Below are 26,991 nucleotides of genomic sequence, written 5' to 3'. Positions count from 1 at the left end.
TTACTGTTTGTTATAGTGGTTTCCAACTTATCAAAGGAAGAAATAGAGGCTTTTTAGATGGCTGCTTGCCAACAGCACTAATCAGAATTTTAATGAGATTTTTTGAGGCCTAAATTAGGTCTAATTAACAATATATAAAGCAAATGTAGAATGCCATAGAAGAATGCAGCCTACTGCATATAGAACGGGTCGTAATCTCTTTACAAATAGAAATGTTGAACAAAATACCCATTTTTATGCTGGTTTACATATACACAGCTTTTTGGGTTTTGTTATGCCTTAATTAACAAATTGCCTTTGGAAAACATGGTCCTAGACTTCCTAACAACTTTGACATCCCTGAAGGAGAATAATGCAGGTGTTTGTGGCTGAACCCCCTGTAGGAATTCCATTCACTGGCACAGACTCCTGCAGATCCTGGTCCCACATCTGCTGCTGCCAGACCCTGACACTTCCCTCAGTGCTCCCTTTGCCATCATCGTGTCTCCCTATGCCCCACGTGCTCCTATGGTTTGTGGACTGGAGAACTGACCTGCAGCTCCCATTTGTCAGGCAGCACTAAGGGCATTGTTGTATTCAGTTCACACACAATTTTTCTCCAAGCATTTAAGACAGAACATTATAACTCCAAAACACCATCCTCAAAGCACAGCCTTGTGTCTGCCCCCAAAGTTTATTTTGTGCAGAGAGGGATGAACCAAAAGGACTTTTCTCTTTGCCATCTGCAAGAGTTTGTTGTTATGGTGTCCTCAACATAAGAAGGACATGGAACTGTTGGAGAAAGTCCAGAGGAGGCTACGAAGTTGCTAAGAGGACTGGAGCATCTCCCCCATGAAGACAGGCTGAGGGAGTTGGGGCTGTTGAGCCTGGAGAAGAGAAGGTTGTGTGGAGACCTCAGAGCAACTTCTCGCCATCTGAAGGGCCTACAAGGAGCCAGAGAGGGACTCTGTGTTAGGAACTGCAGTGATAGAACAAGGGGTAATGGGTTCAAACTGAAGGAGGGGAAGTTTAGGTTGGATGTGAGAAAAAAATATTTTCTTCTAAGTGTGGTGAGACCCTGGCACAGGTTGCCCAGGGAGGCTGTGGCTGCTTCAGCCCTGGCAGTGTTCAATCCAGGCTGGATGAGCCCTGAGCAACCTGATCTAGTGAGGAGATGTCCCTGCCCAGGGCAGGGGGTTGGGACTAGATGATATGTAAGGTCCATTCCAACCCCTAAAATTCTATGATTCTATTTATGGTGTCACAGTTCAGTTCTTTCCTTGTCTGGCTTATCTGTTACATGTGAATTATCTAAAAAACCCAAAAGCATCTTTAATCCCAGTTGCTCAGATGCAGCTTAATGCAATTAAACTCGAAGTATGGAATCACTGCATCTGCCTAAACAAACCTTTTTATTCACATACTGAGACCATTAGCCAGGAAGCCTCTAGGAAAGCCTTTTTCCAAATTTGATGTTTAGTAAACAAATCCCATTTCTTTATCCCAGCTAAATCAATACTCTTCTGATTCATTTAGCTCACTAAACGAGAGCTGAGCAGCAGCAGTGACAATGGGGGCAAAGAGCTCACTGAAGCACCAGAGTGAAGGTAAACCCCAAAACAAACACTCCCCTTGCACAAACTCCAGGTCATCGTTTCTGTACTGTTGGGCCGAAGTGTTCAGAACATTCGAATGAGACTTTTGAAGTGCTGCTCTAGGCCAGTTTGATCTGCAAAGCTATAATTAGAGTTTACACTAATTAAGAGAATCTGTAGTTAATAAGACAGTCTGTCAAGTGACCCTCAGCTTTGAACCCACATCAGACATACTCTGAGGAAGCTGAAATAGCCATTTCAGATGTGTATTTCTCGAAGTGTTTAAATAAATATATTCACATCACTTTTAAGGAAAGAGCCAAACCACAGGGCAGAGGGAGCCAGAATCATTTTGCATCTGTTACAACACTCAGGATAATGTTTGGGTTGATTTATAGAGGAAATATTTGTTTTTGAGCTGGAATTTTGGTAACTCGGAACAGATGTTCACAACAATGTTGGAACACTGTCTGCCCATGAGTCTCTGTTAAATCAAGTGCTGTTAAACATCTAAGCTGATCTAGGAAAAAAACTAATATACTGTGAAATGACTGATCTTACAGAAGGTACATAATAATGGGATTCCAATTTGATTATCTTTCCATTTTGTCAGAATCTCAAGCCATACAATAATAGATGCAGAAAACTACCAGAGTGGCAAGATTTCCTCTGATTTGTGACCCTGGATGAAGGGGAAGCTCTCATCTATCACTAGCATTTTTCAAAGCTTTGTAGTGCTGAACCAGCTTTTGGACTTTTTTTCCACATTCACTGAGCCAGAGACTATTTAAACATGGGCAGAGAAGAAGGTTCTTGTAATGAGAAAGTTATTTGTGTCTCCTAAAAATCATTAGGAACTCAGTATACTATTTTGAAAAGAAGTCTAGTTTATATAATGTAAAGACCTCTGACTAGAGAACAGTCATGAGTGCAACTCTGTCCCCACTCATTTACTCACATCCCTCAACATTTAGCCAGAGGATGAGCAGGAGAATTACCTTGGCTGGGGGAGCAGCATGGGCTGAAACCCACAGATGTCTTTGCATTCGCTGCAGGGACACTGAGCAACTCAGCTCAGAAATGCCCATTTGGAGAGGCTGCATGTTTTCTTTTTTCCCTTTTTTCCTAGGGAGGCAAGTCGCAGTCTCTTCTCCCAGTGCAAACATCCAAAACTATTTGCTGATGCAAATTCCAGCTTGCCAGCAGAGCTCTGCCTGATGTCTTTACCTTATGCTGTCTGTGATTTCTTCTAGGAACTTTCAGACACTAATGCAATGTTCTTGCTTCCCAGGACAGACCCAAATGAGGTGGCACACAGCTATTTAATGGTTATCCCATTTGCAGCTCCCTTTCCATCCAGTGCCATCACGATATTCCTAACTGCTGATGGCACTGCCAGTGCCAGAGAGCAGCCAGTGGCTTGTGCCTGAGTGGAGCAAACATTCTGCATTGCCCTCACTGCATGAAGCTCTCTCAGACGTGCACAGCCAAGTGTCCTCCCCTCCCTGGTGCCCTCATGGCACTGCACAATCCCATGCTCATCTCAGAGTGTGCTCTGACTGATACTGGCACCATTCCCACAGCCCTGAGTGCCACCAGCTGGGAAAAGGGGAGTGTGGGGTCCCTTTAGGCCTCACCTCCTACACACTGGTGTCTCATCCTGAGGGATGCACTGTTAGTGCTGGGAGAAGTGGAACTGCAGTACAGATGCAGATTTTCCTAGAATGTGTCCTTTGCAAGCAAGTTCGTATTTATAGCAGTGACATGACTCACCTTGTCAGGTACCATGGATACAGTGTGTCATCCCTGGCTCCATTCACAACAATCAGCCTCTCACAGTTCTTTGCATTTGTGCTTGTACAACCTAAAGATTGTTTTGCTCCTTGGGGAACTCCTTCCTCTTTGTCCTGATGAGGGCTGGAGCCACCAGGCATGGCAGAGCCTCCATGGGCAAGAAGCTTCCATGCAACAGAAACAAAACTTTGACTACTGCAGACTTTAAGACAAGATTTTTGGCTCAGACATCCAGTACCATGATTTTACCTTGGTCATTATCTAACTGACTTGTCAACTGTTCTGTGGGTTCTTCCCTGGAAAAGCTGTCCCTTCTGCAAACAGCCCATATTGTCTTATACTTTTAACTTTCTTGAGGAGGGGGGGTTAGACCTAGATGGAAAAGTTCAGAACCAATTTTTAAATACTGTGCTTGAAGAATAAAATTTTCTTCTAACCTTTACACCTGATCTGGAGCCTTCACTTATTGAGACAGTTCAGTACAGGAGTGAGAGCATCAGGCTCTCCAGCCCCTGCCATCACTTGCTGCATGACCTTGGACAAGTCACTCAGTTTCCATCAATGTTGCCTCTCTCACTTTTTGTCCTTATTTCTTGTGGGAACAGTTAGGAGGACCTCAAGAGAGTAACACCTGTATGCCAGGTGAGCATTTGCAGGAGTTAGCTGTGCAGTTTCCTATATAAATAAGGAATGAGGTCTATTATGACACTGACATGTTGCAAACCTCTTGTACATGACAGCCAGGTTCTTGTTTCCAGTAATAAGTCCTGGAGCAGTACATCATACTTCTGTGAACCTCCCAGGAACATCCTCTTGCTCTCTCCAGCCCCAGCACTGAGCTGCTCAGCAGTGTCTGCTCAGAAGCAGCATCAGCATTGACCTCAGTTACTGCAGATTTCTGCATAAACTGTCTTCATCATGCCTTATTACAGGAAAACTGAACTGCTGAGATCCCAGTGAGATTTTTGAGGCTTTGATCCTGATGGTCACTGAGAACTGAGCCATCCTCAGCCCCTCGGAGTGGGTGACAACACAGAGTCACTGCAGGTCCAGCCTGACTGGGACAGGGAATCTGTGGGAGCTGCTGTGCTGCAAAAAACCACCTTGATTGCTCTGTGTTGCAAGTAGGTGAGACTCGTTTACTTACAAGTTGCACTGAGGTCCTTTGGAAGTCAGTCAAAAGCTTTATTATGCTAAGATTAGCAGCTCATGAGTAATCTCTACTAGAAGAATTCACTCTCACTAGGCTGTTGAAACTTTGCAGGTGCTACACCTCCCTGTCATAGAGACCGGGTTTTAAATCCCAAGAAATCTGTGGGAACGGCTTATTCCTGGCATAACAGTCAGAAAAGAGTCCATGGTGTCCATGCCAGTCTTTTTGGGAAAGGGAACACCAGCTTGATAATAGAAGCAGGATTTGCAGTCGGCTCAAGGTGCTTGTAAATTTGAACAGAAAGCAAAACGTGCCTGAGCTCACAGGAGAGGATTCTCTGGCTCTAACACACATTGCAGGTACAGACACAAACCCTTGTGCTCTGGTTTGCTTTGAGAACACACATTTTGGCACTCAGAGACCTCTGTGAAACAGCAGCAGCACTGACAGGACTGATGGGAGTTTGCAAACCAACTGAGAAAAACATTCATTTTAAGCTTTCTAGTTTTATAATACAGAACAAGAGATGTGATTTCTTTTTAATATTTATAACAGTTCCCCTCAAGTGCAAATATCAGAGCGATTTAGCTTTTTTTCCAGGCTGTAGGTGCTCCGGGGGGTGAGGAGCTGCTGTTCCTTAGCAGAGGACGTGGCACACAAGAACTGAGCACCCTGGCAGCCTGTCCCTGGCTGTCCCTGCTCACAGAGCAGAGCTGTGACAGCAAGGCAGGAGCTATTCCAGACTCAGAAGTCCTCCCCTATGTCTCTTTCCTTTCATTCAGACGTGTTTTTTTTTTTTTTTCTGCTCCAATACTTGCCATTCCCTGTTACAAACAAAGATCTCAGCTGGGTTTTCTGTAGCAGAATTTGTTCTGCCTGAGCCCTGTGTGCCAGCAGTCCCTGTGTCCCTGGCCCTTGGTTTTTAGGTGCTGTTTTACAGCTGATCATGTGGCTGCTGTAAAGACCAGAGGGACAGCCTGGCACCAAGCAAATCCATCCCAGTATTGCCACTGGGATTTTCAAGAGCAGTAAAAATCTCACTCTAGCTCTGGATCTCAACAAAGCAGATGAGGTTTAGTGACTTCTCCTTGTGCCTCAGTGTTTGGACAATAAGGATAATGTTTGCTTGCTTGAGAACTACAGAGGAATGAGTGTTCCCATGAGGATCAGCCTTGTTATGAGTGCAGGCAAGGCTTCCCTGGAAATGTGGTACCATTTCAAGTGGAGACTCCAGGGAGAAGTCTGCCAGCAGCCTTTTCATCTTCCCTGCACCCCGACTCATGAATAAACATGGGGAGAGAGGGAGCTAGATGAAAAGCAGCCAGGGCCCGTGTTGCTGCAGAGCTGTGGATCTTCCCGGGCAATAGCTATAATTGGCTCCTCTCTTTCAGGGCTATCCAGGGTTTTAGCAGGTGTTTGGTGTCTCCCCGAAGGGAGGCAGAGCAGCCCATGGCACCCACGTGCTAAAGCAGCTCCCACTGATTTTAGGTCACATTAACAGCAAATCAGGGGATTTGCTCTGCTCCCTCTGTTACTGTGACTCCAGGCAGCATCTGCTGCTGAGCTGGCTCCAAGAGAGGCTGGAATCTGTTTGAATCCCACTGTTATCTGCAATTTTAACACATACCCCACCTCCCAGAATTGTGTGAACCAGCACAGCGATATCATGTGCAATAGTATTAAAAATCTTGGCAGGTTAACTTTCAAGAAAATCTCTGTTTAGGCAGTAGTTCCTGCCAGCAATTACCAGGCTTTTATCTGTAGCTGTCAGTGCACTGTAAAAAGTGGCTGTTACTCCCATTTTATAGAAGAAACAGATGTTCTAGGGATGTCTGAATAGATTTAATGCAGAAATTGCATGCCTAAAAGGTGTTCTAGAAAATCCCATCATTATCACATGACTGATTTTATTCAGTGCACCCAGGAATTCAGCAGATCTGCTGGCTCTGCTCTGCTTCTCTTCTTATTTGTTTTAAAGCAATAGTTTTGGTTTGAAGTTTTCATTTTGTTCCCCTTCTGGGCCAGAGGAGGAGCTGGAATGAGACTATCATAATTTGCTTTTGGGGGCAAACTTTCAGGTGAGGATTTAGTCAAAACTTCTTGGGGTTTAATTTGGTTTTGTGATCAAGAGACACAGAAGTCACATTTGCGAAATCCAATTAGGCTCCAGCCCTGGCAGGGACACATGACATCAGGCACGTAGGTCCATCTGAGTGCCTGTCCTTTCCTGCTTTTAAAGCTCTCAGTCTCCATGGCAGAGCTGTGCTGCTTATCTCAGGTATTTGGGATTACTGCAGACTCAGTTGACTCACCTGGGAGCTGTCAGAGCTGCAGTCCTTCTCTTGGAAATGTGGTAGTGACAGGGAAAAGGCAGCTGAGAACTGCTGTGGTCTAAGGGAATGATCAGAACTGGGAGGAGAGCCATAGATGGATGTTGTGGAGGCACCAGCACCAAGAACCACTACTGACTGCAGTGAGCACAGAGGGAGGAGGTTGTGCTGTGGCCTTGGCTTTAATCAGGAATTATATACTGCTGTGCATGTTTCTCCTCATTTACCTTCCTGCCTTCACCTGGAGTGTGTTAGTGCCTGTACAGAGCACACTGGGTTTTTTTTTTATTTAGGACTTTCCCCTACAATAAGGTGAAAGTTGCCAGAGCAAGAAGGAGCTCACGTGGTAATGATTCCCCCCTAGGATCCAGCTCCTGTGCACTGTGGATTCAAAGAGGTGATGATGCACCTGACAGTGTCCCTGTCCTTGCTCCCAGCTCCAGAGCCCTTGGCTTGCCTTTCCCTTCTGGCTATAGCAAAACCCAAACTCAACACTTTTCCTTACCTAGAGAGCCACAATTTCCTCAGCCACATCAGAAACTGAATTTGTAATTCCCCCTGTGCTGCCCACTGCTCTGGGTGAGTATCCCTGGCCCAGAAGAGCTCTCTTGTAGCACCCAAAACTTCAGTCATGGCTAATGAGTTTTCTACTCAACAGAAATCTATATTTGTATGAATGTGATGAAATTACCAAAGCCTTTTCCTCCATGGACCTGTAAGTAGGTTAATTTGTGTATCCATAACATCAGGACAAGCAATGATAACAAACCTGGACTGAAACAGACTCCAGAGTTTGGCACCAACCAACCCTTGAGCACAGCAGTAAAACACAATTTTGTTATCCTCAGCCAGCCACAGGACTTTTCTGTTAGTGAACATTTACTACTGATTTGGTTTTTGGCTCCTGTATCATTCATTGCAGGATTCTTGGAGCAGCAGAGCCTGTAATACTGTGCCACTTCAGCATCAAACACCAGAATGGGTTAAGCACATACATGGAGAGTTTAGGCTCCAGGGATTGGATTGCATTCCCACAGATGAGCACAGAAATTAATAAGAGGAGGTTAATTGCATTTACACATTTTCCTTTAACAACAAAATGATTCCTTTTTGTTCCTTCTTTCAATCAGCCAAATAACAAGGCAGCCACACTCTGACACTGCTGGGTCCTGTTTCCTGTGTATCTTTGTTATTTAGAACACTTTGGTGTTTAACTTGCAGGAGTAATATGGTCCAAGAGTGACAGGCAGGATCCCAGTGGTTTCTCTGCTCATGCCATGACATTAATGATGTACTGCTGTCTTTGACTTGGAACCCCCAGGGTGACTAATTACAGTCTCTAATATTGGGGTCCCCAATGGCACAGTCTTATTGTTATATTTCTATTTTAGGCCACAAACAATTTGATTTCTTTTTTTCCATTTCAGTCACATGTTTTAATGAGTTCTCTTCACATACAAGAGCAAAGATGGTTCTTGATGCTAATAATTGGGCCATAGGGAAATAATGACTGCTGAAGAGCTGAAGGTCAGGGAATTTAATAAGAGTTTAAGACATTTCTGATTGGTGTGTAGCTTTTGAGGCTCAGGGTGATTCATACAAAGCAGCAGCAATACTGATTTTTCATGGTTTGCCTTTAGCCAAGAAGTCTAACAATGAACCCAGTATTTCCCATAGTGACTGCCTGGAGAAACTGGAGTCTTCCTCCTCAAGATGAGGGATCATTTCAGCAACCTCCCATGTGTGAGCCCCCAGTGAACAATAAGGATCATGTAGTTACTGCTCAGTATCTCTATTCATCATCCTTCATAAGTAGAAGGAAGAACATAACTTATGTGCATTTTGGGAAAGATGTTGGACTAAACTTTGTGAGTGTTGAGTGCTGTTCTAACTACCAAGCAGATCACTGTCCTGGCTGTTGTGCTGACAGTAGCTGAGCCTAGAAGATAAATGCAAGAAAATATCCTCAGATAGTAGCTAACCCTACACATATGCCAATGTAAATGGAGATCCTGATCATAAACATCAGACTGAATATAGCCTTATGGAACAGAATTTGCAGGGGACACACTAACCTCCCAAAACATATCTGGGAGCAGGAGGGATAAAGATTTTATCTATCTACAGCTTTAACTAGTTTGGGTTTGACTCAGATGTTGTACCACAGGGCCAGAATCAGCATTGGTTATCGGATTCCAACTTCCCAGCCTCACATTTGGAAACATGAGGCTCTGTTTGTAACAGGTTTTGGCCCATGTCATTTTTTTTTCCAACTATGTGACTTAATGAGTGATGCAAAACTCATTGCATCTTTGTGGGAAGTGAATTCAATACTATTAACTTGTGATAAAATAACTTCAAAGAATGTTGTGAAAACATCAACTTACTAAATTCATGGCAACATCAGCCACTGTTTGAGGAAAACAAAAACATCTAGAATGAGCAATAAATAAATGAGCCACCAAAAAATATGACCAGAACCTGGATGGCACAGCCTGTGAGCTGGCTGGTATTTTTAGTGTTACATGAAAACAATCTCCAGGGAAAGGCAAAGCTGGTTACAGAGGACAGAGGTGAAGCTTTCGTCACTGCTATTTGATGTTTGGTATGCTCCCACTGCAAGCAGTAAAGGGACAGATTTACTAAGGTATTTAGGTACCTAAACATGCCTAGCAGCATTTATAGCAGCATCTAAGTAGGTTAGGTGCCTAATTCCCATTAACTCCGTGAACATGTTTAAGCTGCTAAACATCTTTGCAAAGCTGTTCCCAGCGCCTGGGCTGACAGGTGCCTGTTCAAACTGGTGTCACTGGGCTCCCTCCCTGCAGCTGAAGCTCATGCTGATGCTCCTGGCAGCAGTGGGTGTGGATGGCACACAAGGACCAGGAGCACAGAACCAAACAAAGGCTCCTGAGCTGAGTTTTGCTACTGACTTAAGGTAGAGCCATATAAAAGTTACTCAGCATTTGCAAACAGACCACTGAATTGTGGTGCTTGGCTTGGAATAAGCATTAATGTTCCTGCATGAATAGCTTGAGCTGAGTGTTAAGAATCCCATCAGTTCCCAGAAAAGTAAACAATTCACGGGCCAAGTCAGAACAGCATTTCCTGAGCTCCTGGAGAGCCTTTCCCACAGTCAGTCCTGCTCAGCCCAGCCTGTTCCACACCCACAAACATCTTTTGTAAAGGATTTTCCTTGCCTTACCTCAGTTCCACCAGGCACCTCCTGCATGTCAGACACAGACTTAAAGAAATGAACAGAACCATTTGGTCCAGGTTCTCACAGCAGCCTGTCACGAGAGGCAGTGGATGGATGGAGAATGTTACGTGGGACAGATCAACCTGTGTGGAACCCTCTGGCCAACTGCACCTGCCTGTCAGTGCTCCTTGGGGGGTTCACCTTCCACAGCCAAACGCAGGCAGTGCCACCTCACTGCCCTGGCAGCTCGTGCTCGAGATAACTCCAACTCCACTTCGTCTGAGGAGCAGGTAAGGTCACCCAACAGACAGGGAAGCAAATGGATCTGGAAGTAAACCAGCTAGTTAAAAGGCTGAGTTATAGGAATTACCTCTATCTTACTGTATTTCTCATTGTAGTGTAATTAATTTCTTCTTCCTTAATTTACAGGCTAAACATTCCAACTGATTTCCAGCTAGGATACCATCCACTTCTGTTCCCTAAACTACAACTGTGGGGAGAGTCAGTGAGACTCCACAGAGACCTGCAGAGGAATTGTAGCAGACCTGATTTGCTTTCTTAGCTTCCTTTGAAATTTAGGGTTTGGTAATTAGGAAAAAAAAATATGTTAGATGCAGGACAAGTGGAGTTGTTCTCTCTCTCTCCTTATCCCACTATTGGGGTTTGCCCACTACCTGCCTGTGGTTTAGTGGGCACAGTGGTGTTTGGTTAGAGGTTGGACTTGATGATATTGGAGAACTTTTCCAGGGATAGTGACCCCACCACTTCCACATGGAGCCTGTTCCAATGCTTCACCATTTTTTCAGTGAAGAAATTTTTCCCAATATTCAGCCTAAACCTCCCCTGGTGTAACTTGAGACCATTTACCCTTGCCTGGAAGAAGAGGTCAACCCCCAAACTTTACTGTGGAAACCCCCAGTGCAGCTGTCACACACCCTGTGGCCACGGTGGGACTGTGTAAGTGATGTTTATGGGATGACCAGATGACAGATGTGTGGGTGCTTATAGTTATCTGGTGGGGCTGATGAAAGGATCACCTAATTTATCAAGACACTGAGCAGTGTCACAAGGAAGTGAGCAGGCACCTGCAAAGCTCAGTGTCTTCTGGGCCTGTGCAGGTGTTTGTGTGAAGCTCTCTGCTTTGGTGGGAGATTGTGCCATGGTAAATGTGCTGGGAGACTTGCAGTGTTTGAAGGGCAGTGTGGTGCAAGGATTCAGGTAAACATTAACACCAGGGTGTACCAGGGCAGGATTTTTCATGTTGTCACATTTACATGGAAAACAGAGATACTGGAATCATTTATGGCCTCACAGCCACTCCCAGATCAAGCTCTGGTTTCATTATTTAAAAGGATACGATGTGCACTTTAACATCTTTTCCACTTATTTTTATTCAGGAATAAAAATGAAAAGCTGCTCTTTGCAGGTTGCAGTAGTTGTTGACAACTGCTCCTTACAAATTAAGTCCTCCTAGAACCATTTTCTCAATATACACAGTTCAGCTTAATCAAAATAATTTCACAGAACTATCTCACCGAAAGGAAGAGACAAGGGGAGATCAAGAGAAATAACCTAGGAAACAAGTATGCCAGTGTACAAAAATAGATGAGAACATTTGGAGATTGCAGGTATGAAAATGTAGTCTCAGCCACAGAGAATGTGAACTAGTGGATTATCTGGAGAGGTAAATGCTTACCAGAGCAGCTCGAGAGATGCAGAGATCTATTTCTAACCTCTTTAATTTCTAGGCAAATTTTGAAGACAGAGGGAGAAACAGGCTCCAAGTTTCTGACATGTTCTCAGCCGTGGGTGGGGACAGCAAGCAGAGCAGGCAGCTCATGTTGTCTCCTTCTCCCCTCGTGCACAGCAGGCTCTCCATGCCCAGGACCAGCCCCAGTGCCCCAGGAAGGGCAGCAGCATGTGCAGAGCTGTTCTCCTCCAGCTGATCTGACACAAGGACAGCTTTACATTGCTCTCCACCAAGTCTCTGCCCATGCAGCCTGCCTGATCCACAGTCCCTGTCCCTAAATAGCTTCTCCTCTTCAAGACACCCAGAGAGCTGCCACAGAGCCAGGAGCAGAACAAATCAAGACTGCAAGAGGCAAGTGGAGATTCAAACCTCTCCTGAACACGACTGGAAAACTGCAATCTATGGGCAGGCTGGATACTATGGGAGTATGAACAGAAAGTGCTGTCATAAAGCATCCAAATGACTCCTATGGCTACAGCAAATAACCCAAGGAATTCAGAACCTCACACATCCTCTGTGGGTCTGTGCCATTTTCAGAGAAGGGATTTTAATAAAAATGCTTCTAGTGTCCAAGCCTGAAACTGAAGCACACGCTCTGCCCCTCGGACTGTGCTCTCCAGGAGCATAAGGGAGGCTGAGGAGCACGAAGGAGCCACGGGAGCAAAGTATGGCTAAAACATTCCTGGGTTATTGCTAGGAGGAGTTTTCTTAGAAATGTAAGTTACCATGGGTGTGCTGAGCAAGCTCTTCCTAATCCACACCACCTGTGTAGATTCACAGATAACTTGGGTCTGACCTAGTTAAAAGTACAAAACAAATTTTTCCTATTTGCTTATTCAATATATCCTGACATCTACTTCCAGCAAAGTCTGCAACAGCCTCTTTAGTGAGCTGCACACTGTTCCTGCAGGAGGAACATTTGGTGATGTGCTCTACAGCTCTCAGGCCAAGCACAGATTGCTGCATTGCTAAGCAGAGCCCTGACTGGGATATCAAAAAAAGGTATATTATTTTGATTCAAAAGCATCAACAGCTCCAGTGAGCCTGGCAGAGCTCTGCAATGCTGAGGACAGAGAGTGTGGCTGAGACACCAGAACTGTGAGTAAGTCTGGTCTTTACATCCATCTCTCAGAGGACAAAGATTCTTAACAGCAACGCCAAACCTGCTGAAGAAAGACCTCAAAAAATGTGACTGCAGCCTGTGCCTTCCTCACACTGTCACAATCTCCTTCTCCCCCTTGGACTGAAGGTCAGAGATAGAGTTTTCCTTTGGCATATCCATCAGTGCTTCTGCAGAGTTTAGGTCTGTCTTTCATTCATTGCTACACCCACCAACATACACACACATACACACACACACACACATATAAAGAGCCTCCAGAAAAACACAGCATAAAATCATACATCTGACAAAGCTGACATCAGACATTGTGCTGGGAATAATGAGCTTTAAAATATCCTGTGCTATTGAGGTACACAGAAACCTGTTCATTAACTTGCACTAGCACCCCTCATCATTTGCTTAAGCCTCTTTAAACCAACACCAGTGTGTACAAAATGATTTTGTTCCACTTAAGAGACCAGCTCTGAGGAGGTGACTGATTTCTGCTGATCCTGGAGGTGGTTTCACAGGTTTCATTGTACTTGAAACTTCACAGCTTCCACTGAAGTATTTGATGTGTGTATGTATCGGTTTAGCAGAGTACAAAAGTAGAATAATTTTCATTCTTGCCTCATATTGTTGACAGAGGATGGTGTCCTCTACCAAACCTTTCCTTTTACTTGACAACTTACCATTTTTCTGAAGCTCAGCAACCAATCTGAGTATTTGTTTTGAAAGTCATAGGGCTCCAATACTTGTAATAAAATGCTAAATTCCTATTAGCAAAACTACACTGCAGATTTCTTCCATAAAAATAAAAATTTTCAGTAGTTAAAGTAATCTACATTATACTCACTAACACTGGCTCAAAACCCACACCTCTCTCTGCATCTCCCAGTCAGCCATCAGCTGGAATCTACCACCAATGGTCCCATCTTAACGCTCATGTTGTTCAAAGCTGTGAAAATTTCACTTTAGGTCAATGAAATTATATCAGTGGGGAAGTCATGAAAAGACTGGAGCGGGCCCTAAGGTGAGACTGATCCTTGCACACTGAACTGGGACAGACTAAGGACTCCTGTGGCACCTTGCACCCTTTGTGGCACCCATCAACAAACCCACCTCAAAAATGGCAGAACTTCCTCTGGCTTGAAGGGGAGAAACGTCACCAGGTACTACTACATTACGCTAGAAAGTACGTAGGTTAAAACCTGTGCATCTTCTCACTAATGTACTGAAACCAGACACACTACTCTGTGTCACAGCTGTCCTCAGCTCTTGGGCCCAGGAAGGTCTCTCATTCCGTCGTCGTCGTCCTCGGAGCACAGCAAGCTTAGTGCACTTGTGACGGGATGGATCCAGGATGTTGTCTGTGTCACATGGCTAAAAAGAAACAAGAAATGCTATTAGCAACCCAAAAGAGGCTTACCAATCTCAAACCCAGAAATACCAGTTGGAGTCTGGAGTTGTAATGGTGATTACGACACTTTCAAACACAGAATTGTCGTTTTTCTTGCTAACTGTGAGAGTTTTACAAACAAAATGTGCAGTCTCAGTACAATAGAGACAAGGCTTTTGTATAAGGCTCCTGATAGAGACTGAGGATGTTTCCTGGTAATTACTGGAGCTGTAGACAACTGACCCAACAATGGTGTTCAGCCCAGGCTCGAGAGTCTTGTGAAACTCCCAACGAGCCCACAAAGTATTACATGGCCATCACACCAGTTGAGGCATGGTGGTCTAGAGGAAGCTGAGCAAATGTGGAATTACACCATAGAAATATGCTCAACATTTTTGAACAAGAACCCTGGCAGTGTTCAAGACCAGGCTGGATGGGGCTTGGAGCAACCTGGTCTAGTGGAAGGTGTTCCTGCTCACGGCAGGGGTTGGAAGGGGATGATCTTTAAGGTCCCTTCCAACCCAAACCATTCTGGGATTCTATGATTAATATTCTAGCATGATTAAGTTATTCCTCTTCCTTCAGAAAAAGGCCAAAAAGGTGAATAAATCCCAATAAATGACATTGTTTACATGTCCTCTAGACCAAATTCTGGACATGCTTCCACAGCCTTTACACATGTAACAAAAAAGTGTCAGCGCTGCTTTTTAGCCTTAAATCTTACATTTGACATACAGGCTAAATTGCTTTACAGTTTTTGGAAAGCTTCAGTGTGAATGGAAAGAGCCTGACCAAGACTTGGTAAGGACAGATCCAGGGAATGGGTTTAGTGCTTGAGGGTGAGAACACTGCACACCTTGTGATTGGTGGTGTGTATGAGAGCCATACTGTGTGTGGGCAAGACACTGCCTCTTCTCCCTTCTGGAATAATGTGTTCTTGGGAAAGGAAATAGCTTCTTTTCACTAAAAAAAAACCCCATCTTGCTAATAAATTCACAGTTTTTATAGTCAACTCAGTGCAAAGATTAATTTTGTAATAGAAGTTCATTACAAGAACTAGCTGAAAAATATTGTATGTGCAATATACAGTGCAAAGGCTAAATAAGTCTTCTCACATGCTCTAGCATCCAGTGGCCCTAAAATCCATGTCTGTTCTCACCTTGCAGGTGCATTGGTGGTGCCATGAGGGAACTACTCTAGATTTACTTTTCCAAGTGGAAACAGGTTTTGCCTTTCTGTCTTTAAGAACACTCTCCTGAATATCTGATTATGGAAAAAAATATGTAAAAGTAGGAATTTGAGTCAATGTTCTACTACACTGAGTTATGGGTTTGGAGATCACTATTCCAGTCAACATGATCATGCTATGATCCTACCTTGTATTCACACCTTTCATTTGAGTACACTGTGCTCAGACTCAGTGGGATATGATGAGGATGATGCTGTTCACCAAGAGGTGAATGTGATGCTAATGTAAATCACAGCTTGAGCTGCAGGAATAAATGAACCTGTCTCTGAACAAGTCACCTGTGAATTTAGGCACTGCTTCAGTTGAAGCAATCCCTGAGTAAGGACCAAACAAGGAAAACAAAATGTGGAATGTAAAGGTCATATCCTTAGTTCTTATTCTTGACCAAACAAAAAAAAATCACACTCAAAAGCTCCAGTTATGTGTAAGACCAAAGCAGAAGTGCTCTTTTGGTGAGTGCAGCATTGGAGGGACTCCCTTCATGAGCACATTACAAAAATGGGCTTTACTGGAGTTCCTATGCATTGGAGGGACTCCCTTCATGAGCACGTTACAAAAATGGGTTTTACTGGAGTTCCTACAGCAAATACACTGCAGTAGACACTGACCAACCTCAGGCACAGTAATGGTTTCGTTCTAAGAAAGTAAATGCACCATTTCTACCAGGAATGAAAGCAACTTGCCAAAGTTTGCAGTGTGTACCTTGAGAGAGTCAGAAGACAGCCAACATGAAGAACATGAAGGGACTCCTTTTACAGTGTTTTATGAGACTTGTGAGTAAAGTCTGTCTAATCAGGAACATCATTCCCATTACTCCCCAACACAGGGAAACGTAGGGATTCATATTTATATTATGGATAAATTCATATTTGTAAATACACAAAGGAAAATAGTTTGCTGTGTTTTTCTGCAATGTTTTCCATAAGGTCAGGAAATGCCTTTTTGTTGCCCAATTAAAATATTCAGACAATAAGGCTTAATACTGAGGATAGTGCTCTAAATTGAAGTCCCAGCATGTGATTTCATTTATTGGTATAACAACACAGAACTCTGTCCAATACCTGCAGAATAAAGGGAGCTGAATGAACTGGATTCCATCCATTCCAGCTCTGCCAATGCAAGATTTATTGCCTCCAGTACTATTTTAAGTGTTTATATTGCCTGCTTTTATCAAGCCATTTCTCAACAATCCATTACTGAATTTAAATAAGAACAAAATGATTTTTAAATTTGTTTTCTTCTCGTTTGACTTCCATGACCTGCTGTGTACCTGACCTGCTGTGTACCCAAATCCTTAGCTCCATTTTCTCATGAGCATGTGGCATCAACCCTGTGAAAAGGGAGAAACTGCACAGGAGTAGAAGAGTTACATGGAAAGGCATTCCCAGCTCTTTGATGTAACCAACTGAAAAATTTTTTGTTAAGTGTTTATTCTTCAGGAGATTTCCCTCCTACATACTTTATGGCCAGGAGGCAAATGGCAGCATTGCCTAAGTTCCTGCTAACTGCTGCAAGGACTTCAGTTTGTTCTCATACAAACTAAATGTAAAAAATTCTCCAGATCTCCTAATGGTGCAGAATTGTGGCACTGAAATCAGGATTACAACCCTCTATATTCAATGGCATAACATTGTTCCATCACTGGTAAGGAAGAAGGGAAGTAGTTTTCACTCATTTTCAAAACATACAGGGCCAAATTCTGCTCTAATGTCAATCTGCTGCTGTAAATGCTTCTGATTTGAACTCAGTTCCTTTCAACTTGCACTAGACTTTCTTCCATGAACGATTCTCCTAGGACAGTTTGTTTTAAACCCTTTGCCAAAATCCTTACTAGGAAAAGAGCTCTTATAAATAAACATTAAGTCCAGATACCATGTCTCACATTGTAGACAGACACACACAATACGCACAGATTATTTAGGCAGAGAATAAATGTATAAACCCTGCTGCTATTTATTTTTAGCTCTCCAAAAGTGCTGTGGCTAAAGAGCTTTGACATAATCAGTCCGAAGAGATAATCCCAGATTTACTGGTTTGCAGAACATTCTTGTATTAGAAATACATCCTCTCTGATTTGTGTGTTAGGGCCAGCAACAAAAGTGAGAGGGAGTCCAGACCTACCTCTAGGTTTTGCTTAATTGATGCAACTGGTTTGGCTATCAAAGAAACATTTGGAAAACCAGCACTACAGATTTGAAATGCACATCATTCTCCACTTGCAAATGTTCCTGTTCAAAAGTCTGATTTAACATTTCCAAGAGCAATTAACAATATTTAAAGATTTTCAGGTTTTCAAACAAGTCACTGCTGTCGGAGGGCAGCCAAATTTATTGTTAGGAAACAGAAGCATTTGATCTGGAAATCTGTCAGATTAGTCTGTCTTTTTAACATTAGCAAACTGCAGGACAAATTTTAGAGCTTAGGAAAACAAAACATGAGAACAGAGGGATGTTTTGGCAAAGAAATAGTAGTGGATTATTTCAAATGCCATGATAATTACCCTCCTTATGGCTCTTCCTTCTTTGCATGGGAAATTATTTCTTTTCAAATGACAACTTCAGACAATGTTTAAAGAACAACTCAAAGAAAAATTCAGAGAAAAACTAATGGAAAAAATGTCTGCACCTTTGCTAGATTTTGAGCATTATCAAGACATGCTTTTCACCCTTCGTTGTGTTCTCCAGCCAGGGCCAAACTCTGGAGCCTAGCAGGGAGTTGTGAATTCTTGCAGACAGCACAAGGGCTGCAGGTCCCAGTGCAGGATGCTAAGCTACAGAGCAGTCCGGCAGCATTCTTGGTAGTTGGGGTTTCTTTTCCCCTTTTGACCTGGGACAACATTCACAACACATGGCTGAATGTTTCCAGAGCACCAGGGATCCTGAGCTTTAACAGCAGCAATCTTGGGCAAGACTCATTTGTTTGAGATCTGTTCAGGAGAAAAGATGCAGCTTTAAACAACTAACCAGTCAAACTCTCCTAATGAACAGGGACCATTGCTCATGAGGGGCCAAAAAGGATTTAGCTGTACCTGAACTTGGAAAGCCAAATTCTGGCCTCATATGAGCCCTGTGCTTCTCTACCAAACTGAGCAGTCAGGAAGGTGGAAGCAGAGCTCTGCTCATAGGAAATAACAACCCCCCCAGTATGTGTCTTCCTCCTAAATGAGCAAACCTCACAACTAAATCCATGTAATCCATAGGAGTAATTCTGCTAAACTTCTAATCTTTCTTATCTTACTTGTTGATTTCCCAAACTTCACTTGGGACAGACCTTTGCTTGGCAAGGATCCTTTTCCTCTTTCAAACCCACTGTCCCAAATCTCTCACCTTAGAGAAGGTACCCAGCTCCTTCATCTCTCTTTTACTCATGCTTCTCTCGCTTGCTAAAACAAATGTCTTGGGCCATGATCAATGTTCCTTGGGCATCTTTGGAAACATTGCATAATTAGACAATAGACCATCAAACAGGTGCTGGATAAACATGCAGTAGTCCCAGCTTGCACCAGCACCTTGAAGACCTTCATGTCCTGGTAGGAGAGAGAGAATTTCCCTCCCCCATGCCATCAGGTGGCAATGGAGCATCTACAGGAGCACCAGGGAGCTGCTGTTCCTGAAGGCAGACCATGGGATCGTGGCAATAGCAGGCTGCAGGTACAGCTGAGCCCCCTCACATGACTGTGCAGTTTAGATTTGGTATGCTGGATGGTCAAAATGCTGGAAGTGTGCTAATTCTGTTGCCATCACAGCTCTACCTGACAGTGCTTCTAAATCACTGTATAATCAGACTGAATATAATGTGGAGTTACTGATGCTGCTCCTCACACTTTTTGTGAATGCATTCCCAATGTGATTGAGGATTGCACGATTTTGGGGATCAGAACTATTTCTCTGCTTTCAAGAGCAAGTGCTTTTAACACTTTGCTGTTGCCCTTATGAATTTAAACTTGGTATTAACTTTCTGTTTGCTCAGTGCCAGTGTTTACCACGAAGGAAGCTCCTGGAGCTTTGCAGACCCAGTCATGGTGTGTCATGTTTGGTATCCCCTTTGGAAACACCAGTGGTTGGAAAGCAGATGTTAAATGCTATAAGGGGATACCAAATCAAGCCATGGAAAACTTGCTATTTTGGAGGGTAAGTGCTGGGAGGATCTGCAAGGAATAACTTATTCTGAGCTATAACTAAAGCATTTTAATTTAGCAGATAAGCAAACAGAACAAAATAAAACAACTGAGTGACATTGATGTAAGTGCAATCTATCAATCAATCCTGAGAGCATCTAGGGACGACAGTTTCCAGACATGAATCCTAAAGGCAGTTTGGGAAGGGGTTTTGTATCGTATTTATCAACATCAGGTTACCTGAACTTAAACATTCTTTCTTCCTTTTCCATTTTTGTTAATATCAGTTGAAGCCTCTACCCTCTTTCAAGACATTTCACAAGGAACATACAACATCTCACAGAACCCCAGGAGATGCTGGGCAGGCCCTGGAAGATGGCAGTGACCTTAATTTTATTGGCTGTAATAAGATCAAGAGCATTTGCCACCTCATGGAGCTGTGTCCTAAGGCAACATAAATGTTTTCTGTATTTCCCTCAGGGCTCACAGATTTTGCCTGAGTATTAATTAAAGATTGAGGGATATAAAGTGAAACCCCAGAAGACAGTCTTGCTATTTATTCCTTGATTAAACCGATTAAACACTTGTCTACTAAGAAAAATCTATGAGCCATTTCAGAAGGCAGTAATCACCAGGAAGAAGATTTATCTAGCCAAATAGTGTGCTACATCATTAGAAGTTGTCAACAATAAACAAATGGCCCAAACTAAATCAGTAATAACAGCAGGATCTGAGCCAAGGCTGAACAAACCCTAAGGTTTGAGGGACAGAATAAGCACTTTTCAGTCTGAAACCACTACCTGAAATTTGTCTCCCCCAGTATTAGCCAACTGCTATTCCTCTAGAAGTGCTGGTTTAACGTGTGCAGTTACCCAGGATCTGCTTCTGATGCCTCTCCCAAAACCCAGGGAGTAAGATAATGTCAGTTTCTTGCATTTTCTCACAGAAGAAATTTCAACAGTTGCCTCCTGTGACAGGCCAGAACCTGGACAGAGTGTGCAGTATCTGCAGCAGCTGAAAGAATGTTTCTCCATTCTGGTTCTTGATATTAAAAAACAAACAACCTCTCAGGAAGAAAAGATTGCCCAACCAAAAGCAGCTTAAGGTCTTAACATTCTTGTATTACAAGCTCATGTTATCATAAAATCCAATGCCAAGTTTCCTAGTTTTACATCTGAGATTATTTTCCTTATAGTCATGCAAAATGATTTCAGTGAAAAAATCAGAGAAACTGAATTCCCAAAAGCCAAAAGAAACACGTCAGGACTACCCAAGCTCCCACGGTTCCATGTGAAGGTGTGTGAAGTGACACTGAGCTGATGGGTGAAGACAGCTCAGTGTCAGCAGTTAGCTCTTAGTTAATGCTGAGCCATTCTATTGGAATATTTGCAGCTTCTCGTCACTATAGAACTATCCTGTCCCTATTTTCAGTCAGGAGGATTTGAGGTTTGACAGGTAAAAGGAAATATTTTCAAATGTAGCCTCTGCTTTTTGAGTGACATGTAAAATAGCAAAGGTCCAGTTTGAAGAGGTGCAAAGTAATTGCAGCTTTCTTTGAACTCGGTGAAACCAGAGAGCTCTCCCTGCCTCAAAACACCCATTTCTACTCCCAAAACATCAAAGTTAAGATGGGGACACCTACAATGATGATTTTGATAACTGCTAATTTTGGTGCAACCAACTTGCCTACTGCTATACCAGGAGCTGGGAGCAGAGCTGGCACTGGATTCACTCCAGGGGGATTTCAACTGCATGTTCAGTATGGCAGATCATGGTTTTTCTTAGTTTGCTGCTCTGAAGTGACTGAAACTTAAGTGGAACATACAGAAGTTTACTTCTAGATCAGCTCTGCTGTGATTTAAACTTTATTGAACTAGAGTTCTTCTCGGAAGGGTCACTCCAACCAGAGCTTAGATAACCTACAGATGACCAGGATATGGTAATACACCAGTATGGACTGGAATGAAGCATCACAGACTCAGCTGAACACACCACAGTGAGTTAGGGTTTGGGTCCTTCCTTTATAAGGCAGTAGAAATGTGCAGAGTACACTGATCAAAGGAACAACTTTGTTTTTTTCAATTTACCATGCAGCAAAATCAACTGTGATTTATTTTCCTGTTATGATGATACCTTTAACTCTAGTGCTACAAAACATCAATGTTTATACTACAGAAGTTCTCCATCTATCACACATGCTTTGCTATTCTTAGTTCAGCTGTAAAATCATAAACAGCTTCTGTGAATGCCCAGTTTTCAGTAAAATGAATGATGGTTCCTTCTCAAGCAAGACCCAACAAAGCAGAACATTACAAAATATCTAAGTATGATGTGTTTGCTTTCCAAGGAGATCTGATGTGTTAGGCATGATTTCAAAATCTGTTAGAACACATCATGTGTGGTATTTATTCATCTGTATTTCACAAGTGTTGACTTTAGGCTTCCACTCAACATGAACCAAATTCTCTGCCTTCCAATGAAGGCACTTTCATTGCCACCTTTGTCACACTCGAGCACACAATGCCTCCATGGGAACCTTCTGATTTATAGACAAACTGATGAGAGATAACCCTACATCAAACACTACTGTTCCTCATTTGTTATAAGGCAGAAAAAAAATCACAGGCCTCAATACATCTAAAGGAGAAGATCCCCCAAGTTTAAAATATTGGGGAACTTTTCCTTATCTTTTGTGAAAATTTAACATAAATGTTCTCGAGGAAAATAACAGCAAATGTGGAATTTTGGAATCTAGTCCTATTAAAATTCTAGAAAAACAGTGTTTACAGGGGCAAACTTCACAGCTGGTCCTTACAAACCATATACATATGCAAGGAGTGGGTGGGAGTAGGAGGGAGAATAGCAAGGCCCTACCTAATTTTAGGTGCCAGTCTCATGATACAGAGCTGCCATATGTTAAAGGTGAACACAGTGGGAGGATGGAAGAGATTAACTAGAATGGGTTTTCTGGGGAAAAACCGAGTGTCCCAGTATGGGGTTTTATCCTGTTCTGGGTGACTCTGAACTAGCAGCATATAACCAATAATTAGCATACATGGCACCTCCCAGGGAGGGCAGAGCTGCACAGGCTGTTTCTCCTGTTTGAAAATCAAACCCAGAAGTTACCAGTTCAATGACAGAGTACACACCATCTGCACTGCTGGACTTGAATGCCAGAGCACACAACAAAAGTGAGATTTTGTTCTAATGATGGTTACAACACTTAGTAAACTCATTCAACTAAACCTGAGCAAAACCAGCCACAGGACTAACTTTAAAAGGGAACAAAATGCCCTTTCTCTTATTTATAAAACTTTTCCCACCCTGAGGTCTCCCAGCTGTGAGTGCACACACACTTACCTGGATGTAGGTGATACTTTATGAGGGCTCATTAACCCCTTTGTGTTTCTGAGATTTACACATAAAATGTCTGTTTGAGACAGAAGTCTCTATTAGAAAATTAGTAATTAAATTTCCTACAACAGAACAGCTTTAATCATATAAACTTTAGTAAGTAAAATTAATATTGAACTTTTTTACCTTATGTGGGGTCTCTACAACACACTGGTCCTCCAAGTTCAAGACAAGCAATGGAAAAACTGGAAAGGATCCAGTGGAGGATCACCAAGATGATTAGAGGGTTGGAGAACTTGGCACATGTAGAAATGTTGAAGGAATTGGGTTTGTTCAGCCCACTCTCCTCACAAAGATGTATAGCATAGACAAGAAGCAATGGCCATGAGTTGCTTCAGGGGAAATTCTGTCTAGATTAGCAAAATATTCTTCATTGTGAGAACAACTAAATATTGGAGGAGGGTACCCAGGTAGGTGATTGAATCCTGGAGATATCACAGATTTGGTTTGGCAAGGCTCTGGGCAACTCACTTTTCAACAGATGCCTAAATGAAATGACTCTTCCAATCCAGACTTCTCTATGATTTTATTCTATGACTTTGGAATGGCAAAGGACTGCTGAAAATCCCATCAGGCTACACTCAGTTGTCACTTTGAGCAAATGGGGCCAAAATCTCAACTCTTCTTAACCAAACTGGATGAAAGAAACAGGGATATAAATTCCAAATGTAAATTGGTGAGGAAACAGTGCTGTGTTTCTCTAATGCACACCAGGTTATCTTAAAACATATTTGGGGCCAAATTCAACCTTTACTGTCCAGCAGGAGGAAAGTTATATGCACAATGAAGCTGATCCCTTACCTACTGTGTAATTTTTGTCCTGATAACTGTTAATTTATACTATATTAGTAAGACACTTGAACTTGCTTTTTTCCCCAGTGCATACTGAGCTGTCAGAGAGGCTTATATTACACAGTTTGCTATTCCATGGCAAACTGCGTGGAGACCTCAGAGCAACTTTTCAATATCTGAAGGGGCTACAAGTAGCTGGAAAGGGACTCTGTGTTAGGAACTGCAGCGATAGGACAAGGGATAATGGGTTCAAACTGAAGGAGGGGAAGTTTAGGTTAGATCTTAGAAGAAGTTTTTTACTCTAAGGGTGGTGAGACACTGTCCCAGGTTGCCCAGGGAGGCTGTGGCTGCCCCAACCCCGGCAGTGGTCAAGGCCAGGCTGGATGAGCCTTGAGCAATCTGATCTAGTGAGGTGTCCCTGCCCAGGGCAGGGGGTTGGGACTGGATGATCTGTAAGGGCCATTCCAACCCTTTAAAATTCTATGATTCTGTGAAACCTGCACACATGCCCTTAATGCCTAGTACAGACCCATGTTGGTTTTAGCAGTCTAAAAGGTAGTTTTCTCACACTTCCAGCACTTTGTGACCAATCCTTGCAACCTGGTTGATCAAAAATAATTTACTGAGCCTGAAATGATTTGCTGAATAAAAAGGGTAATTACAGAAATTGCCATAAGGTGAGGGTTCCTGGACAAGATGAAGCTTTCCCTGCTCAGCCCCATGTCAATGTTTTATTCATGTCAGTTGTTCACATAAGTGGGTTTCACTTTGGTGTGTAACACAAGCCAGCTGGTTTGCTTCTTTTAAACTCTGATTTCTCATGCACTTCATATTGCTACACCCCCTTCAGAGATATTTATGGAAATTTCACAGCAAGCTGTCTCAAGCTTCTGTGCTATTAAGATTCCATTCTGGGGTGTTTACTGCATTAGATTTATAATGTATAGATTTATGGACTCAGCTACTTGATGGCCCAATAAAGCATGTTGGAACTGAAGGCAACTGGTAATTAAAATAATATTTGATTGTCCTTGGCATATTGTAATACTGCTGTGGATTTAAACAAAGCCACTGCAGCTTCTATAAAGCCTCACAGCCTAACTGCATAGTCAGAAAACTGATGTTCACATCCCAGATCAATTCAACTGTGGCCCCACTTTGGGAATCAGAACATGTTTTCCTATTTGCAAACATGGAAGTGGGCTAGGGTTGAAATATTCTTAAGCCCCTCATGGGTTTGACTGGGCTAAAAATGAATGAAAGGACTCTAAAAAAGAATAAAAGGATTGACATTCACAGCCAAAGAGAACAAGAAGGTTACAGCATTAGTACCAGGGCTGTGAAGTATCAACTATTCTGATAATCCCTATTTAAACAATTAGATTAAATCCTACTGGAAAGGATCAGCTGATAAGATCCACCTCAAGCTAAGTTCCTTCTAGAAAAGGCTGTTTTCAATGTTGGTTTTCACCCTGAAATCTTCACCACCTGATGTCAGAAACAAGGGACCTAGGCAACCTCTGCTCCTTGCTCCAAACAGTTAACTTTCTCAGATGACTTCATACACATTACACAGTGTAGTAAGAGGTATGGATTTTCAAGCATGCAAACAGCTTGGCTTACACTCTGCAAAGGCATTTGGAAACAGTGATGAAAACAAAACAAGGAAATGGTTAAAAATAATATTAATTACCATAATGTGATATTGAAATGCTCAGTTAATTCCATCCTAACGAAGTGCATTAAGAGCTCTAAACACAACTTCAGTGTGGTGACTCCACTCAGAAGTAGTTTTTAGCCACTGGTCATGACAGGTGAGCTCATACACTTCTCTGCAAATAAAATGGACAGATTTTCCTTGCCTGCCACAAAACGATTGAGAGGCAGAACTTCATGGAACAGACCACAGAAAGTAATAGTGATGAAAAACTTGGGGCACTATCACCTGCAATACTCAGAGCACATTAAGAGGAGGGAAGAACATTCATGAGTCATTACCAATCAGATGTGCAAAAATTCCTGAAAAAGCATTTCCATGTGAAGTCCTGAATTCAAATCTGTAGTTTCAGCAAATGGGGATAACATGCAAAACATCTGATGCTTTCTGCAAATGAGGTTTCCACCACCTCGAGTGGCTGAGATTCTACTGCAGCTAATAAGCCTCTGATTGTCACATCTGCAATGGCTCAGCATCCAAGTGCAGAGCTCAGAAAGAAATGTCTGTGCAGATTCAGCAAATCCAGCACTCTGCTGAGTCAGCAAGAGATGTGCTGGTGTGAGAAGCACAGGAAGAAACCCCAAAACAAACAGAAAGGGAGGGGTGTTTCAAGAATGGGACATTTCTTCTATTCTCATTTTAAAATTCATTTGCTATTTCTGCTAGATAACATTGTCTTCAAGCTTAGCTTCCAGTTACACAGGTCTAAACCTACAGTACTACCCAGAAAAGAATCCAGCACCCCCCGCTTAACTTCCCAACTGCCCTATCACAGCTCCCTGTAGCAACAAACAGACCCTAAGGGAACTGTGCTCTGTTTTAATAGTTGCTCTTGTATTTATTCCCACTGCTATGAAATTGGCTTTTAATTCACTTTCATTTCCTAAGTTATTTTTCTACAAATTTTTTTTTTTTTGGTATAAATCTCATGTAGTAACCTACATCTGTCTGAAAAGAAAAGCCACCCTTTGATTAGAGCTGGAATGCAGGATCATATACAGTGTGTTTGGAAACCTCTGCAGAAAAAAACATGTCTGCTCTAATATATCTAGCTCCAGGCACCACGGGGTGAGGCAAGGACAACACTGTGCTGGAAAAAAAAAAGTCCCTGCTTTTCCTGGCTAGCTAATGCATCAACTTCAATACGATTTATGTGACTTTTATAAGAGTTTGGGACAAAAGTAATGTATTTGCTGCCCTTTTAGATGAAATCCACCTACAAAACAGTGTCTTTCTGGCACCTGTATGAAAGAATCTGAGAATTTCAGCAGCTACAATAACTTGCTATTAATTAGATGCATGATATAGATGGAATGGAGTTGAATGATATTTTTCACTCCTTGTTTCATTCTTTTAGAGAAATAATACAAAAACCCCTATTAGATGAATTAATTTTCACTC

At 42.6% G+C, this 26,991-nt stretch overlaps 1 protein-coding gene across 1 annotated transcript in view; it reads right to left on the bottom strand.

The window, feature by feature from the left end:
* Positions 1-14,173: 14,173 nt before the first annotated feature.
* Positions 14,174-26,991, bottom strand: part of STXBP4 (syntaxin binding protein 4) — a 65,707-nt gene continuing 52,889 nt past the window's right edge. Inside the window, exon 22 of the mRNA XM_009082069.1 lies at positions 14,174-14,285. Within this exon, the coding sequence (XP_009080317.1) occupies positions 14,174-14,285 (112 nt within the window). The remainder of the gene's footprint in view (positions 14,286-26,991) is intronic.

The sequence above is a fragment of the Acanthisitta chloris genome, unplaced genomic scaffold (assembly GCF_000695815.1).
Source record: "Acanthisitta chloris isolate BGI_N310 unplaced genomic scaffold, ASM69581v1 scaffold16739, whole genome shotgun sequence".
In the NCBI taxonomy this organism is placed as follows: domain Eukaryota; kingdom Metazoa; phylum Chordata; class Aves; order Passeriformes; family Acanthisittidae; genus Acanthisitta; species Acanthisitta chloris.
This window is presented reverse-complemented; position numbering and strand designations above follow the sequence as displayed.